General features: G+C 41.5%; 1 protein-coding gene across 1 annotated transcript in view; it reads right to left on the bottom strand.

Moving 5' to 3' along the window:
• Positions 1 to 19,624, bottom strand: part of CTNNA1 (catenin alpha 1) — a 119,830-nt gene that overhangs the window by 47,706 nt on the left and 52,500 nt on the right. The window contains exons 8-9 of the mRNA XM_075715811.1: positions 1,298 to 1,378; positions 315 to 467 (exon numbers count right to left, since the gene is read on the bottom strand). Of these exons, the coding sequence (XP_075571926.1) occupies positions 315 to 467; positions 1,298 to 1,378 (234 nt within the window). The remainder of the gene's footprint in view (positions 1 to 314; positions 468 to 1,297; positions 1,379 to 19,624) is intronic.

Below are 19,624 nucleotides of genomic sequence, written 5' to 3'. Positions count from 1 at the left end.
GTTTTCTCACTTTCACCCTTCTGATTCTCTCTCCCACCCCACTGTGGGAGGAGCAAACAAGTGGCTGTGTGGTGCTTAGCTGCCAGCCGGGGTTAAACCACAACAGCTATGTAACAGTATCCGCTGCTTTTTGATAAGCTTACATTTTTAATGATTTAAATATTAAATTGTATTTAAATTCATTAAAATAAAATTTAAAAGGCAAATTTGTTACAGAATTTGCTTTTTGTTTCAACAGAATTGAAAGATGTGCTTTGCCTAGTCTCACCTTAATTTCACTAGTGATAATTTAATTTTAATTTGTACCATCTTACCTCAATCAATTTGTTGGCATGTTCACGGAAAACCTGGGCATATTCTTTAACTTCTTTTTCGTTCCCATTCTTGGCAGCTTCAATCAATACTAAAAGGGGAACATTTGTTTCCAGAAAAGAGTCTGATACATGGTCCATAACAGCTTTGCGGAGCTAAAATAAAAATAAAAGAATGAGATATTTTTTAATAGTGTTCCACTGCTGTTTTCTTTTTACTGTATTAATATGTAAAGCTTAAGTACTTTTGTCGTTGAACTTTTTTCCTTTGTGTGGTCAAAGCTTTCCCTGCACTAAGTCTTGTCTATACACTTTTTGCTTCAATTTAAATTAAATCTCCTTAAAAAAAAGGAGATTTTTAAGTGCAAGTCACCAGTTTGGCCACAAATATTGATTTAGCAGCTTATATTGGTTTTGTCTGCGTAAATTTGCTGCTTTCCCTCAGCTGATTAAACAATATGTTGATTTAACTACTTTATTTTTCTACCAGAATAAAAACATTTTTCAACAAACTTGATCCATATGCACATTTACTTGAAGAGAAGAATATATTGCTTTTAAAACCAGACAAAAGATTGATGTTACACAGGTACAGTCCTCCAAGAAAATAAGCTGAGATGAATGCCATCAAAATTATAAAACATACCTGATTATGTTAAAAGTAAAAAAAAAAAGTGAGGTTTTGGGTTTTGGGGTTTTTTTTGGGGGGTTTTGTTTGTTTGGTTGTTTTTTTTAATTCTCTCTTCCCACAACAATTATTAAGAATCCAACATCTTTATTACACAGTTAACAGGGGATTACATTTCCACCCCATGCTTCCCTGTCAACCAGGCACTGGAAGCCTCTAGCTTTTAATTCACTAAATACAAGCAAGCAAGCCCACTGCCCACTGGAAACAAACCAACAGACAACATATTTCCAAGAGGGAAAACATGCAGGAATGCACTCATTTGTCTCAACAAGTGTCAACTTTATATATTAATTACCTGTCTACGCAAGTCTCTGGTCTTTTTGGTCATTTTATCAATTGCAGAGTTCAGTGCATCACTTCTTTCTTTGCGTCCAGCCTGAAAAACAAGAGACAAAGAGGTCAATGGGTATTCAGGGTCTCAAAGTAAAACCAGTATTAATCATTTCAAGTACACTGTCAGCTTTTTTTTTTTGCTTTTTTTTTTTTTTTAAAAAAGTTTATGCCCACTAGAAGTAAAGTCTCCACCTCCCTGGTAAAGCACTCTCTTCCTGGCTGGTTTGGGCAGTACAGGAACATCTGACATCTTAAGATTTTACCTTCAACACTCTTCAGCTTTCTTTCAGAAGAAAAGGATGGTTTCATAAATCTAGACGTCTTTTTTGCTCCTTATCAGTCAGAGACCATATTCAACTCCAAATCTTGGATTTCTCTTTTCTGCCAGCTCAGTCAACCACCCCGTGGCTGGCACTGCACTGAGCCCAGAACAACCCTGCTTCAATCCTCAATCTTCTATGGCCTCGGCTGTCGAGATCGCCCAAGGCCAGTGGACTGCACGCAAACATCTTGCATGCTGCCTCCAACCTGCAGGTATGAGCACCACACAAGCAGTCCACAGGGCTGTGCATCCAATACAACAGTGCTCCCTTACACACCTTCATACCTAACTATCACAGAAGACTGCTCTTGAGCAGGCAGTCAAAAGCCAAAAATGAATTATCTTAAAGGTAAAATCCACATAAAACATTTGTTGGGGATGAAATCCAACATTTCAAGTAAGTATCCAGACCCACCTGCTGAGAGCTGGATTTTGCCAAGGTTTGATACAGCAAGTTTTGCATTAGCCCTGTTGTTAAAGAGAGGGCAAGGGCCAAGAAACAGTGGCAGCTTCTCTCTTTTTAAGCAGACACTGGGTCAAAAATATCCTAATTTGTATCAAATTGGGAGTGTTAGGTAACAATGGTGGTGGTCTGGTTTTGCTGGGAGTTTTTTCTGTGTAATATAGCTTATATTACAGCTTTGAAACACACTTTATGCAACCACAATCAATATAATTATCCTGTTGAGAAGATAAACCATTTAGTAGCACTAAAGTAAGGATATGTCAGTTATCAATTCTCCAGGTGACAGGCTGGTTTGAAATACCTGGATAGGCAGCCTTGAATCTAAAACATGGAGTCTACTCTACAGCAGAAATAAAAATTAAACAAAATCAGGGGTGGGGTAGGTGAGGGATGGTGGTATAGGGGGAAGATTAGGATGCTGTAAAGTCATTATAGTTTAATGAATTATTGAAGAGTTGTCACCTCCCTGATCAAGTAATTTGATTCTCATCACAAAACGTAACTGAAAAGTGGCCGAAATTAAAACCAGGAGCTCGTTCTGACTACGCCACAGCCTTGGTCAGACCTGGTGTTGGCCCGTTCTTCACTCCACATTCAAAATTCAAAGCCAAAGTCTCTAAATAAAGTGAAGATTAATGCTACTTATTTATTGAATGGTTTGCTGTTCCCATGCTTGGTGGATATGAAAACCAAAAAGTAGCTGGGCTAGAAAGTCTCCATTAAGCTTGCATTGAGCACGATCACTTTGTCCCAAGCCGTGGCTCTGAGCGCTGGGTGGGTGCTGCCTGCACCCCGAGGCAGGCAGCGGGCTCCCTGCAGTGGGCAATTCACCTGAAAGTCTGAAGCCTGCCAACTGGCACCGCACAAACTAAAAGCCTGCTCCGAGACATAAACCTGCATTTGCAGCAGTTTGCTCTTTCTGATGCTTTCACACCAGTTTACCTATTGCAACGTGACCATTTTAATGAACCCATGGCACCCCCCCCCCCCCCCCCCCCCCGTACACATGGGAATTTTTTTCCAGGAATATCTCTGGATCTAAGATATACACTCATCTATTATGTAGAAAGCCAAACATTCAACTATTCCACGCAGTGCCATTCTACTTCTCCCTGGGTGCCCCTACATTACCATTTTAATGCGAAGCAGGAGAACACTTTTGAAGTGAGTCCACCCATCGCTTCCACTTTGCTGTCCCTGGCTTCACAGCCCCGAACAGCCTCAGCACACGAGGACCAGATGCCTTTCGGATGAGAGGAAAACCAAGAGATGGCTTCCACTAATGGAGATTCAGTTCATGAGACCAGACCACAGCCAGTTCTATGTACAATGCCCTGAAAAGTGTGCCATGCATACATTGCATGCCTAAGCAGCACCAATTTCATACTCTTGATCTGTTCCTATTAAGCTACACCACATACTAGCACAGAAAGAACTGTATAATCTAAAACCATTAGATTTTAGCAAGGCAGTTCCAGTTTATTTCCACATCGTTGGCATTCAGAAATTTGAGTACAGCAGCTCATCAAAAGTATTAACAGAGTTCCCTTCTGAAGACTGCAATATTAAACACCCTGCTAATTTAGCTGTGGTAATTTAACAATTTAGCAACAATTTAGCTACTAACCTAGCCCCTTCATTAGGGCTGGTGCAGCAGGGCAAAACAGGGCAAACAAAATGGACGGCCACATCCCTGTGGCTACAGAGACCTTGCTGTCATTAGCATCTTAAATCATCACAACCAATTCTAACCAAGGTCCTGACCCAGAGACAAGGATGTCAGATTTTGCCCATCTGAAGTTTCTTGACCTTTTTTGCATAAAATGAAACATAAAAAACTGTGCGACCAATTATGCCCCATTAGGCCCAAGTGGAGGCAACTAGTGGGACAGTGGTTACTGGAGCACATGAAGAGCCATACAGCCTGCGGCTGCACAAACCCTCCACAGCACATAAAAACGCTGAAGATCATCCTTGACCACAACAGTCACTTGTCCAGGCTCCCACACACCCCATGAATTTTACCCAGTGGTTCCACTCCACAGCTCAACAAGTCCTGTTTGAGCTAGTGTCTCTCTCTCTCTCTCAAGTAATAAATAGTGTTTTAAAGGCTCCAAGTGACAGTTTACCACCTATAGGTAATTTGTTCCAGTAACCAATTACCATTGCTATTAAAAAATTGTTCCTTGTTTCTAGTCTAAACTTTCACTGAGAAGCTAATTAATGACCTGGCAGCACAACACATCCCAGCTATCAGCTTCTCTTATCCATAGGATTAGGAGGGCTAACAATAGCGAAGCCTGAATATTCAGATTACTAATAGGATTTTTAGATATTCAGCACAAAACTCTGCTGAGGGAATCATAAGCTCTGCAGTCAGTTAGCAGCTAATAGATTCAGTAGATTTAATAGGGTCATGTTGACCATGTCAGTCATTTTGCAGTATGATACCACAGCTCTGTCCACTATCATGGATAATAAACTTAGCCACAGTGCAAATTTACTTTAACTTAAATCAGATCTTTATCAAAGAGGCTAGAATTGGTGTTTAAAAATTGCTTATTTCCCCCACCCCTGTAATCTTTGCTCTTCCACCATCACTACTACCCTGCTTGGAAAGCGATACAAGCAGTCACTGTCGCATCCTTGCTGTTCCAGCTCACACAGCTATCCCCACTAGGGTTTGTTTTCACAGCTTAAAGCAAAGAAAGGGGATTTGTATACAGGGAGGCAAGTAGAATCACCATCTTTGCCACAAAGTATTCCCTTCATAGGCCTGCCATCTGAATTAAAATGAAACAAAAAAAAAACCCCACTGAACTGAAAACTGAAGTTTTTCCTACAACTACTGATGTTAAAATCTAACTCCAACTGATTTATAAAGGTAACAGAGCATGGTGGTGGTGACTGAATGCTGTCTTAAAGCCACCAGGCTCAGCAGCACATGTATTACAATGAATTACTCACAAAACCATGTTTTTATAGCTAAATATCAAAAACTTTCATTGTTAATCTCAATAGTTCATCATCAGTTTAGGTTAAGCTAAGACCACAGAGCTACTGAGAGAAACGGTGCCTCCCGCCTGGCTCCAGCCCTCACAGCACACCCAATCGTGCAGAGCCTGGCATCCCTCTTCCCCAGATCAGCATCCAGATATGAGCCAGATGTGCCACCTCTGTGTGACCGAGAGCCTGCCCTGCCTGCCACCCACCACACAGTTATCTAAAAAAGATGGTTCACAGAAAGGTTTCTGCTTCAGGTAATCTGTGAATTGTCTTCTGAGCTGTTTGTATAACAGGCAGCATCATGGTTAATGATGATGATTCAATAAGTGAAAAATGAGTGTTTGGCATACCTTCCTCTGGGCAGGCAGTGGCAAAGGTAACTGTACATCAGCACGCCACTGCTGAGCAGTGCTTCATGGGGAGGCAGGAGATTTAGTGCTCAGATTCCGTTTGTCACATGCTTCATTTTTGCCTTGACACCTAGCCTAATTACATGTCTACAAAGGATAACCGTCCATACCCCACTATTACCATGACACAAAGGCTGCAAACAAATTCCAGATATAATAGTGCTGATTCAAGACCAGGAAGGGTAAGCAGTGAAATACGACACACGTGAATTTCAGCAATGTTTTCATATCTGAGGTCTGATGGTTGAAGAAGCAGGACTATACACTGGTTTGTTGCAGGAAGGAGTCTCCCATGGCGAGCCCACAGCACACCAAAGCACAGGGGCTGCATGGCATCATCTAGGATTCAACAAGAACCTGCATTAGAATAAAGATGCCTATACTCCCTCTCCTGCGCAGCTTGCCATGACATGCTGCTCCCACTCCAGTGTCCCTCCCCACTGCCAGGTTGCACTCAGTGCCCATGGAGAGGGGAAGTCTGGCTCCTGCACTCATCCTGGTACAAAGAGGAATTAAAATGTGCAACCAGTGCCAGGTTCAGAGAGCTGCCAGACAGGGAGGTGACAGTCACCATGCTACGCCGCAGCACATGCATGTCCTTTGCTCCCAGGAAGACAATGACACCTGACCTATGGTGCTCTGTCCCATGCCTCCCATGGCCCTCACCCAAAGGACATCTGCAACTAGCCTGGACACGTCCATTAATGATGCATCACCTTGGACATGCCTTTTTCTCACATGTCCACTTCTTGGGGCTCACTGCTAACCCAGCTCCCCGGTAGCGCATCTGAGTGACAGTATATGCACGGTAATGCTACAGCCACACGTCTGTGCTCGTCTCCTTCACCTCAGAGCCTTACTGACGCAGCACAAAGGCTATCTTTTAGCAAACAAGCAGCAAATACTCCCATGATCCCCAATGTGCTAACAACCAGCAAAAATTAACGCAAGCATTTCTTCAGGCAGAAGGGTGAGCTGTCTGTTTGCATGGTGCCATGTGCGTGGCTGCATATCCCGGCTGCCCCAGCCTCACCTGCAACTCCAGGGCTTGCCACCCTCCAAGCCCACAGCACAAGAAAGTCATGCATCCCACATTTATATCAAGTAAAATCAACTTATTTGTTGTTCTTAATACACTAGGAAGGCTTCCACAAGATGTCAGCCTAACTAAATGACAATGCTAGCCTCAGGGTGCAATTCTACTTTTCCAGTGCGTGTGTTTAGCAGGAAAACTAGTTCTTTTCCTGCTTGAAGAGTGGGGTAAGGGAGAAGCCCCCCGAGAGGGTTATTTGGTCCTAGTAAGCTTATTCCCACAGCAGACATGCCATCTTCCCTCTCCATGTTGCATGTGATGATTTGGGCCGTTACTTCAAAGCACCCTTTCTGGCAGAAGTCCCCAGATGGCTCTCATGTGTGGTTTTCCTCAGCACGCAAGCAAGTTTTCAGTCTCAGGAGAAATGCAATCATCTGAGTTCTGCAGACAGCTGGAGCTTATTCCCTGCCTATGACACCTTGACACCCCAGGCAGCTCCCAAGGAACAACATGAACATTACCACAGAGTTCTAGACTTAAGAGAATCAGATGCACGCGTTCGGTAATATCTGTTATTCACGACAAGTGCACATAAAAACATGTTTCACTAAGAAAAGCGCCCATAAAGTTCGCGTGAACAGTTTCCCAAACAGGAAACTCACTGGCAAGGTGCTAAATAGCCCTTGTTTGGTTACAGGCCAAAGAATGGAGAGCTTTAGAAAGGAAGCAACTTACTGTGTGTGAACATTAACTCTTAGCTCTGTGCCAAATTACACAATCTTAATGTGGGAGGAACCTACCAACAGATACTTATGCAAAAAAAAGCCAAATGTTGCCAAAAGATACCTAATTTCAGCCTCGTTGTAATAGTGAAAAGAGGTAGCACAGGAGAGGAATAATGTTTGACCTTATAGCTGTTGTCATTTTATTAATTACACCCTTTGGAACGTTGTTTTTAGATGTTATGTTATCATATTTAAATGTTATTAAAATTCAAATCAACACTTCAAATCAGGATTTTGCTCTAGATGAGCCACTACAAGAAGCACAACCACAGGTACTTCAGCGCAGTAGTTCCATCAGACAGCTGGCAACTGACAGCTAAGGCTGGATTTTCAGCTTCTGTACTTTTTGTACAGTGAACATTAAACACGAAGAAACTCTTTAAATAGGTTTATGTCATTTCTTTGCATGTATTTATTTCACTCTAGAGCAAATGTAAAAATATTTACTATGGCAGAGCAATTTAAGAAGTTTATCTAGCATTTCCTAATTTGCTTTATCACTAAAGACAGTTACTTTCCTGATGGGTTGGGGGTGGGGTTTTTTTGTTTTGCTTTGGTTTTTGGGGGGGTTTGAGGTTTTATTTTTGTTGCTTGTTTTTAAAGAGTTCACCTTCTCCATCCCTTTACTTTCCACTTAGTACTTCCCTTCAGTCTGCTCTGGACAGGACAGCACACCACAGAAAGAAGTACCGTGGTCAATATTACAATTACGCCATGGGACAGCAAAGGGAGAAGCTGGCAGAAAACAGCAAGTCTTAGTTTAAATAAGTACCTCTAAGGAACCAAAGCTTAATAACAAAGGTAAATGGCCATTTTATTTTAAAATCTTCTTTTGACACAATTCCTCATCTTCTTCCATCAGCATGGGAAGTTTGTTATTCTCAGGTCATCCCATATCTTGAGGTTGTTAAGTGATACCTTGCCGCTGCAGAGTAAACTTTTTCAAGTGTCTTCTACTACATTATTGCTTTATATCTCAAGGTGAAAATAAAAAAGCTTATCCAAGTTGCTTGGAGCAGGAAGCTAACACCCCCTTGCTGCATCCACACTGAGTCAATGCCAGAGCAGCTACTCCAAAGGCTTTCCTGCACAGGCACACAAAACACCCCCCGCCCCCCGCCCCCCCCCCCCCCCCCCAAAAAAAATTTAAAGCAAGGCTGTTCATTTACCTTTCACTACCAACTGTCCCAGAGGAGAGTTGGCTCCAGATAAAAGGGCAATGAACTTTTTAAGCAAGCAGCCATGACAGTACATTTGCCTCCTCCACACTGTGTGTGCACACTCCGGCCAGAGACCAGCTCAGCTTTAACACCACGGACAGCTTTGCAGGATCACCGTTTCTGCAAATGCAAATTTCTGCAACTCTAAAACACACAGGATAACTGTTACGGACCTACCCTGCACCAAGATGCTAATGGAAGTAATGTTCCCCTTTTCACAGGGGGCATATAACACCAGAATGTAATCAGTGACTGCAAGGAAGCCCTCAAACTGCTCTGAGCCCTACCAGTAAATGCCAACCTCACGACTTCTCCTGCACTTCAGTCCCCAGGAAAAAGCAAGTACAAAAGCCACCGTTTGGGAGGAAAAAATAGATTTTCTAGTTTCATAACTGTATGCTGTCAAGCTGGATCCCAATTAAATTTTTCCTGTGCCCTAATGGAAGCTTTGCTTTTTCCAGAAATTTCTCATCGCTTGAAACGTCCGCTCCTGTCCTTTGCTCCAGGGCTGTGTGCTGTACTTTGACACACCACCTTCATCTAAATGACTGTTCTCTCCCTTCACCACTTTTGCAGGGACCACAGTTGCACACAGTTGTTACATGTAGCTTTAAGCTGCCAAATCCCTCTCACCTCCGTGAAAAGCTGCTGCTAACCAGCATCTTCTGTTCAAACCGTGCATACTTCGCATCTAGAAGTTCCTTTTATGCAGCGATATCGAACAGAAAACAGGCAGTAGCTAGGACTAAGGCACTTCCACCCGCAGCTCTGCGCTGCTTTTAACACCAGCTGAATCCAGCCAACACAGCTGTAGGAGCGGGGGAGCAGGGTGGTGAAAGTCTTTCCTATTCCTTCTATCGTGGGGACGAAGGACTGCTACCATTGATTCCCCCCCCACCCCCATCAGCGGTCTTTAACACAATCACAGTATGCACCACAATGCTTTAAAACAGCAAAGCTTCTGGAAAACCCAAACAAAAGGAACGTCACCAGGTGACGTCAGCCTATATACAGCCCTGTGTGGTCGCAGCGCATAAGCAAATCCATTCTTGTACCGCTTCCCTGAAAAGCTTTTCAGTAAATGCACTCATGCTACCACAGGAGCTTCTCTCAGCAATAAGCCACCCATCTGCCATCAACAAGTTAGGACTAAAGGAAGCCACAGCTGCGGAAAAAGAGAACGTGAGCTTCGATTAAACAGCTGAGCAGCCACAGAGCACGAAAACTTGTATTAAGGCTTGGTTTAAAAATTGCAGACCTGTCAGAGCAGATCAAGCCAGTGATTTCAAAAGGAATATTCCAAGACAGCATCGTGGATTCAATTTTGCACTAATATCAAAGGACACTAAACCCAGTAAATTATTCAAAGGCTATCTTACATTAAAGCCTTTTACAGACTCACCGTGTTGAGTCTAAAACTACGACTGAATGCAACCTCCAATGTACTCAAAAGAATGGGTAAGTTCCTATGTTTCTATATACCTTGTATAATGAATGACCGGCTATGCTTTAAAGGAGCAGTTAAGTGCTAAAGCAAGTTTTTCTGCACTGAACCTTATGAAAAAAATGTTTTCCAATTGTGACACTGTAATCCTCCGTAATAGAGATAAGGACTCATCTTAAGTGTAATATCCAAGTATTCTGTGTTTCATAGTAAGTTGTTTCTTGCATTTAGAATTAGCTTGTTAGAAATGCATGGCAATGTTATCTGCAGTGAAATCTTCCTTCGTGATGTTCAAAGTATACTGATAAGGCTATCTTATCTTGTTGTTTCCCTAAATTATATTCTGCAGGCTTACATTTCAAGTGGCCATTAGGGGCTCGTATGCTGGCAGCACTATATGCAATGAGTATGGTTTTAAAAATGCTGCCTGCCTTGGGCATGGCTTGTCCACCAAAATGTCGCTGTGAGAAGCTGCTCTTTTACTGTGACTCTCAGGGGTTTCACTCAGTGCCAAACACCACTGAAAAGGGCTCGCTAGGTTTGTCACTGAGGCACAATTATATTTCTGAACTTGAAAGGGATCAATTTGCAAGCTTCAGTCAACTTACTTGGCTTCACTTAGATCATAATCAAATTGCAACAGTCAGAGAAGATTCTTTTCAAGGACTGTATAAACTTAAGGAATTAGTCTTAAGTTCCAACAAAATCTTTCATTTGCCAAACACAACTTTTAGCCAGCTGCTTAACCTGCAGAATTTGGACCTCTCTTTTAATCAGTTATCCTCTCTGCACCCCGAGCTCTTCTACGGCCTTCGCAAGCTACAGACTTTGCACTTGCGATCCAACTCCCTGCGGACAATCCCGGTCCGCCTGTTCTGGGACTGTCGTAGCCTGGAGTTCCTGGATTTGAGCACAAACCGCTTGCGAAGTTTGGCTCGCAACGGATTTGCAGGATTAATCAAGCTGAGGGAGCTTCACCTAGAGCACAACCAGCTGACAAAGATTAATTTTGCTCACTTCCTCCGGCTGAGCAGCCTGCACACTCTCTTCTTGCAGTGGAACAAAATTAGCAACTTGACATGCGGGATGGAGTGGACCTGGGGTACCTTAGAAAAGCTCGATTTGACTGGAAACGAAATCAAAGCCATTGACCTAACTGTCTTTGACACTATGCCTAACCTTAAAACCCTCCTAATGGATAACAACAAGCTCACCACTCTGGATTCCAAGATCCTAAGTTCGCTGACATCCCTCACCACCGTGGGCCTCTCCGGCAATCTGTGGGAATGCAGCCCAAAGATCTGCGCCTTAGCCACATGGTTGAGTGGCTTCCAAGGTCGGTGGGAACACTCCATCCTCTGCCACAGCCCCGACCACACCCAGGGAGAGGATATTCTGGATGCAGTGTATGGTTTTCAGCTTTGCTGGAATTTATCGACTGTTGTTACGCCTGTGGCTACGACATATGTAGTTCCGACTACTGAGTACACGAAAAGAATAAGCTCTTCTCATTTCCATATGGGAGACAAAGAGATCCCAACTACGGCAGGCATGGTCGTTACCACTGAAGAACATTTCCCCGAGCCAAACAATGCCATCTTCACTCAGAGGGTAATTACAGGAACAATGGCTTTATTGTTTTCTTTCTTTTTTATCATTTTTATAGTGTTCATCTCCAGGAAGTGCTGCCCTCCTACGTTAAGAAGAATTAGGCAGTGCTCAATGATTCAAAACCACAGGCAGCTCCGATCCCAAACACGACTGCATATGGCAAATATGTCAGACCAAGGACCCTATAACGAATATGAACCTACCCATGAAGGACCCTTCATCATCATTAATGGCTACGGACAGTGCAAGTGTCAGCAGCTGCCGTATAAAGAATGTGAAGTATAATACCTACATGCCATCAAAAATTAAATCAGATAAGTAACCTATTTTAAAAATTGTAGGGGACCTACATCAGATTCTAATTTTTACAAATGTTGACATAAAGCCTAATTTTCCAAGCTACTTAATGGAAACATTGTTTATGGAGTGGTGCAGTATTTTTAAGTTTTTTTTAAAAAAATAAATCCATAATATTTTCAGTGTTAAAGAAGCAATGATTACATTAAACTTGCACTCCTAATGTTTAAAAGTCTAAAAAGATGCTCACCTCAAACTATGTAAGCTGTTTCACATTATGTAATTATATGACTGTGTGTAAACATTTATACCCAAGTCTCCATATTCCACTTTTTCTAATGAAAACAGTCTGAGGGGAAGGATACTGGATATCTGTACAGAGATCTGTGGGGGACATACGCTCTGTTTGTTCCACTGCAGCTGTAGGATGCCACACAGTCCAGCTGGCTCTGCTCACTTTAAGGCAGCCGTGGAGGAAGATTTTCCTCCTCTGATAATTTCACTCCAGTAAAAAAGGGGAGGGGAAACAAAAAAAGGGCAATGAAGGTCCAGGTGGGGATTAAAGTGCATTGGGGACCGGTGAATTTATTTTAAATACCGTTTTCCTATCTGCATTCATAGTTTGGCTTGCTTAAATGGACCTTGCTAAAGCTCACAACAGATACAGAAAGGAGCAGTTCACAGAGTCACAAATTAACAGGATGACTCTCCAGGCACTCACAAAGTAAGCAGCATAGCTTATTTAGGAAGGCTCAGTACGACGCAATCGATTCTAAATATTAAGTGCATTCAGTTCTTATCGGCTCTCTGGTTTAACTTGATGCTTTTCATGAATTCAGGCTAATTACTTACGACTATGAACAAATGGCATTTCAACACCTTTTCATATGTAAATACCCTTAATGCAAAGTTTTTCTTAATTAAAAGTAAATATCAACCGTGAGGTTAAGGAGAAAAGGGAAGGAAGGAAGAAGCCTCTCTTTGTCCCCCCACTGCCCCCCCAGCTGAGGCTTCCTCTCTCCTGGAAGCTATTTTCATGCACTAACTCTACTGGTTTCTCTGGAGACAGAATTAGTCCCTGTAATACAAGCTCTCACTTGTCCTCCTCCTTTTCCAAAATTCAAGGTAATTACCAGTGGGGGGTGGGGTGGGGAGCGGAAAGTACCTTCTGATAAGTTAGCAAAATATAATTAGTTTATAGAATAGTTCAATGAAAAATGTTTCATTTCTTACTTGATATGGGACAGAATCTAAACTACTACGCCATTTAAAAAAAATCATATATAAATATATACACATATGCACCTCATTCTTAAGGAGTAATTTGATTTCTTTAGCTGGAAGTACCATATTGCTATTTATACTACATTAGGAAATCATATGTAAATATTTGCAGATCTATGCAGCAACGGTGGTACTCAGATGCCACGGGGGCGGGGGGGATAGGGGGTGGGGGTCTGCAAAGGATTACATTATTTTTAAGTCAACTGCTCAAATATTGTAAACATTCTAACCAAAGCTAAAAGGACCAGAGGGATGGAATTTTTTTTCTATATATATATACACGTATGTATAACTAAAAAATGTGTTGTGTCCAATGCTGCAGTGTTAAACAATTACCAGCACACACCAATGAAGAAATTCCTCACAGTGTTGACATACCTTGAACAAATCAGTAATTACAGTATGCTAATTGTGTTGTACTAAACTATTCTGCAAACTTTTTAAACAGAAAAATCACTGCATAAAAATCTGTTTGCTATTTCACTCTGCTTTTATATATCTGTATTACCACTTAGTGAGGTATTTAGGGTGCAATTATACAACAGTTTGATGTTTTATTGTGAAATGAATTCGTCCAAGGCAATTATAGCAAGATAAGTGTGACTTCTGTTAAGATTTTGCATAAAGATTTTTCAACTACTGGTTTTGAAGGTATTAAATTTGCATCATTTTACATACAGCGCCCTTATTATAAAACAAATATTTTGTTTACTTCCTGTGACTCTGTACTTTAATGGAAGAAACTGAGTGAAACCTAATGGTTTTCTATAGAGATACCTTTGAATCCTTGTAACTGTTCATGCTATGATGAGCCGATTTACACCTATGCTAGGAAATCAATTACTGCTTTTAACTGAATACAATAAATCCTGCAGGGCAGGTGGACAAGAGCAAATATTCTGTATGATTAAATCCCATGTGAGCCAGAAGGCCAGACCTAAACTGATAAATACAAAAATATATTAGTATCCAAGGGTATTTAGCTGCCTGTAGAAAGACTTGCTTCATTCCTTACCACGAGTAAGTACTCACCGCTCTTCCCTTACATCCAGGTTTTTGCTCTACTCTAGGCAGGTGAGCATGCATCACTGTCTCAGCAGTAACCTGTCTCTGCCTGTGCACCTCCCTCACCTTGTGTTGATGGTCTGCACTGAGGGGAACTGGAAAGCAGACACTTTTGGGAATGATTTTCATGTACAGCTGTAGGGTACCAGCAGAGACAAAAGTTATAACTGAACTCATTGATTACACTGGCAGCCAAATAATCTTGCTACACTATCATCAACCATTAGATATCAATACTGAACTCTGGTGTCCTCAGCTGCATTTGCAAGAAGGAATTCCACCTTTCTCCTCCAGGCCCAGCAGAAACCCTTGCTGCAAGACAGTTCAAAAGGTACTATGTCAGTCTTCCACACAATAATGAGAAGTGGCTGCTTGACTGAAGCGCTGAGGTTCCTTTCCTCCCAAGGAGGTGCTGTCCCAAGACCCCAGCTCTGCACAGAAGCCCATTCCATCAGCTTATTATTATACCCAAAAAGAGTAAAGATAGATGTTCCAGCAATGCTGGATTTAATTCTCTTCTCCACCCGAGCCACTCATACCAATTTTCCAAGCATTAAAGCACTGTTCCAGTGTCTCTCAAAGCAAATTCACACAGGTGCCCAACTTCTCTCCCCCACCAGTATCCCCAGTTTCCACTGGCTCTGCAGTGCTGCCTTGGCTTGCGGACAGCAAAGCAGGAGGCCAGACAACACAGCCTAGCACGGCACTGTTCAATTTTACTTTGACTCTCTGTACTACACACTAATAGGCAGCCAGTCTCCCAAATGCCGTGGTTTATGTCTGCCATTTCCAAAACCATTTGTTGCCAGGTTCTAGGCATAAGCAAAGCAATTCCGCAAACATTACATTTAGGCTAACAGGTATCATAAAACTTGCAGAATGTCAAACACGAGCAGTGCAGTCAACTTGAATTCCCTTAGGAGCGACAGCAAACAGCAGGCAAAGCCATCTCTACACAAGAGCATGATCAGAGGCTGGTGGTTTTTGTTTGTTTGTTTTTTTTAAAAAACACAAACATTACTGTCTTCCATTCTCAATTGCTTGTGACTCTTCCAGGCAAGGAGGGTATTGCAGTAATTGCGTTACTCGGCAGTCTCTAATTTATTTTGTTTATGGAACAAGAACCATGATGATTTGGTTCACATTCATCATACTTCAGTATGAGCACTGGCTGATGACAAGAGATTGTTAACTTGCTCTCCCCAAATATCATCTCTGTTGCACAGCCTCAGTTTCTACAGATACTAAATGGTATTATAGGTGCTTCAACACCTCTAGGCACAGCCTCATACAAGTGTTCAGGGCCTTTTAGAAATTAAAATTTCTTCTACTGCTCCCGAGATCCTCGTCCCATCCAGAGATTTCCTCCAGCCTCACTGATCTCCAGCCAGCTTTTCTTCCTCCCCACCCCTGCATCAGTGAAATGCAAACATAGCAGCGCAAGTTCAATTTTTGAGCCACCATACTGGAACAGGTCTGAATTAATGCTTTTACTTCCCCTCTTGTTAGTTGCTCTGCATTAGATCATCGTTTAAAAGCATGCAACTAAAAATTACTTGATAAAGAGTAAAATGGGTTAGCATTTAGTCTCTGGCTGAAGTGTTCGTCTGCACAGAGCTCCCATTTCCTATCAGATGGAAACATAATTAATGCCCCTGTATCAATGTTTGGTTTTGTTTGCTTTTCCCCCAAGCAGAAATTATCTGATTTTTCAGCGATAAGCCTAGCTTGCATGCAAATCTAAGCATCTGAGCTTATGTCCCGTTACCCCCCCTTAGAAGACAGTGGCGTATTGCTAACATGTAAAATCAGAAATTGCCAGTGGCTTTAAACCAGAAATCTGCACTACACACTTATTTTTTAATGTGTCTAATTCCTATACTACTTTAATGAAAATAAAGTTGATTTAATTTTGTGATCTGCATAGCCACCAAAATCCATCTGTTCAGACTTACGAAATCTACCCAGAAGCTGAATTTCATCTTTCTTATGAAGTTTTCCATAAAAATGAAAAGTTCAGAGAGCGATACAGTATTTCTCTTTCCCCCCCCAAAAGGAACAAGCAAGGAAACAACAAAAATCAAAGGCAGTTGCACAGCAGCATCTCCTCGCTCCCCACACCCTGCTCCACTGCAGAGTCCTGTACACTAGAACTGGTGCCAGGCTTTGCTTTTTAAGCCATCATGCTAGCAGGATGCTTAAAGATCATTTCAGAGTTATCTGGAAATTATTTCACATCTTGTATAAAACCCTTTTGAGAGGTATCTAGGGAAAAGTAACAGAAGCTTTGATGGATATCATCAAGCCTCAGACAGGGCAAAACTTGCACTATCCAAGGGCAAAACACCATGCAGCTTGTGCACCTCTGGTGTAAGCAATGCACCTGCTATCCTTCAACCACTCCTTTGTAAAAAACCCAAACAAAACCCACCCCATTTTTCTTTTTACCACCATGAAAACATTAGTGAGTGAACTATTCTACCAGTTTAGCAAACAGATTAAAAAGGAGACTTAGATGCATTGTATTTAAATTATGTTTAAAGAGCCACTTTCTGTTGGGAGGGGGTGTAAGTAATGGAGTAAAACAAAGCGCAGTGTACAGAAAAATTTTGTTATTAAAATTGTGTATACTGTAAAACCGAATTTGCCTCTTTCTTCCTCCCTTTTCAAACAGAGGTGTTAAAAGCTCATTCTTTCACAATATGTAAAGACCAAGTCTACATCCTCTGCAGTTAAAGGCCACATCAGCACTATCAAAAGCAGACAAGTCAGGTTTGGGTCAGTTCATTTGCCATAGTCATAGCAAATACAGCACTTTCTGTTTTACTACAATAAATGAGCTGGTCTGCATGGGTTCTTCTCAATCAAGGTGTCTCTCAACTAGGAAATATTGTTTCTTTAAGCAAGATGAGAGAGTGAAAACCAAACCAAAGCCAAACTCTTGGCCTTTGAGCTGAACCCCTGGGAGAACCTGCATCAGAAACAGCACAGGCAGTAGCATCCTCTCCAGTGTGCCAGCACGAGCCTCGGCATGACCTGTCAGAGGCTGCTGAGACCTGGTTCTAACCCCGGGTGTTCCCCTTGGGTCGCCTAGCAGACCAACTGTTGGTCATGGTGCCAGCCAGGGGAGTGGCATTTCCAGCAGGACCACCTTGCCAAGAATTTAGCAAGGACAAACAATTCATATCATTTAGATATGTCAAACTAGCAAGACATCACTTCAGCTCTGAATTACAGCCATCTAGAAAGTGTCAGAAATACATTCCCTGTACAAGAAGTGTTCTTTATATGGGCTATCGCAATGACTGTAATGTTCAAAATCATGGTGCTTCAATAACATGAGAAATATTTCTGATTTAGAGAAGTGACAAGTTCACAGACATAACCCAAAAGCCTTGATACAACAGCTGAACAAAAGAACAAGTTTCAGGATGTTCCAAGATGATTACATGCACTGAAATGCCAACTAAAATCATTTTAGTAACTAAGCCTTAGCTGCGTTTACTTTTTTGCAAAAAGGTTTGGTTGGAACAAGTTCTCAAGGGTTTTAAATGTCAGCTGGCTAACTGTCTCTCAAATCCTTTCTAATACTTCAAAGCAGCACATGATAAATCTATTTTCTTAAACTCTCAGAGAGACCAATTTTAAGATAAAAGGCAGAGAGAGCTCAAATGCAAAACCAGTTGTTTTCACAAGCAAAGGTAAGATACAGAAGAGAAAACCCGGTATTCTGAATATACCATGCAAAACCTTTAAATCCAATTAGTAACAAGAAAACGTCAACATCACTAGCAACTTACTTTTAAATGTAGGCCATGTTGAGACAACTGCACAAAAATTGAGACTCAAGAATCTGACCAGAGAGGACTGCACAAATGAACTGAAAACTGCAGTATATCTGGGAAAGCGCCGACTCCCTCCTCTGGTGAGTGCATGGGCTAAGGGACAGAATTCAGTGCAAGTGTGCATCGACCATAAAACCCTAATGTTAATAATTACTGCAATCTGTTCTTAGGGAAAAAAAACCTTTATGAAATCATTGTTACCTAAACAACAAATTTCATTGCCATGAAGATACTAGGAAAACAATTGTACTATAATGAACTAAAGCTCTATCTTTCATATTTGACATTGGGAACCACGTGCTCTGGGAGTTATTTTGGAAGAAATTCTTTATGTTGAGGGTGGTGAAACATTGGAACAGGTTCCCCAGAGAGGTGGTAGATGCCCCATCCCTGGAAACATTCAAGCTCAGGTTGGACAGGGCTCTGAGCAACCTGATCTAGCTGAAGATGTCCCTGCTCACTGCAGGGGTGTTGGACTAGATGACCTTTAATGGTCCCTTCCAACTCAAGCTATTCTATGAAACAACAAAAAAAATTTACTATAATTCCCTCATTAACAAGGTTTCATGTTTATTTCTGTGATGCATGACTAAAGAGGTTTGGCTACTAAGGGCATTCAGCAAACATTTCTGGGCTGAGAGGTAACCAAAACATTATTTTAATTCTTCTGCTGGTTTTAATCAACAAGGTCTAAGAAATTTGACTTTTTCTTCTTTCTTAGTCTGCTAAAAGACCAAAGACTTAAATATACACAAAAATCATTTGAGACCTTCTGAACTGGCAGCGTAAGAAACAGCAGCTCGGAGCTGAACAGCGACCAGAGGTGAATATATCTTGAGTTAAATACAAGACCTTCTCCCCAGTAACACAAACACTTCCAATACACACACACAAAACTAAAGTGGTATTCTCTACTACCAGGACATTTTAAGAAACAAATAAATCTTCCTTTTTAAAACAAAAAAAAAGTATTTATTTCAAATGTTGTTCAATTAACTTACGCCTGTTTTCTCCCAGCAGGCTCTACTACTTGTATGTTGAATACTCAAGCAAACTAGACACAGAGAAAGTGCTGTTTTTCTTTTCCACCAATCCTTACCCCTAAAGAGTGTGCAGTGCATCCACTGTTTGATATAGGTGCACTATGCTTTATACAAGTTTAAAAAAGCAGCCTTATTTCATGAAAAGTCTTGAAGTAAGTGGAAAAGGTTCTTAAATAATGAATGGGTCATAATTCTTTACAGTCAAAAGCAATTCATCTTCTATATTATAATCAGGAGAATAAATCTGAGAAATCCATTCTAATGGATCTGAATCTGAAGGTAGTGTTGCAGCTGAATTTTTAATCTTAAAATACAGGAGCAGTAAGGACTTCTGCTGTTTAAACATACAATATTCTACCAAACAGAACAGCTTTACTGCATATTTAATAGGTAGAACAGGTTTTGAGAGACCGTATGAGATTAAAGACAGCACTAGATTATAGGAAATGCGTTTCAAG

Source organism: Pelecanus crispus, chromosome 8 (genome assembly GCF_030463565.1).
Source record: "Pelecanus crispus isolate bPelCri1 chromosome 8, bPelCri1.pri, whole genome shotgun sequence".
Lineage (NCBI taxonomy): Eukaryota > Metazoa > Chordata > Aves > Pelecaniformes > Pelecanidae > Pelecanus > Pelecanus crispus.
The sequence above is the reverse complement of the archived record's forward strand: the minus strand, read 5'-3'. Positions and strand labels throughout refer to the sequence as shown.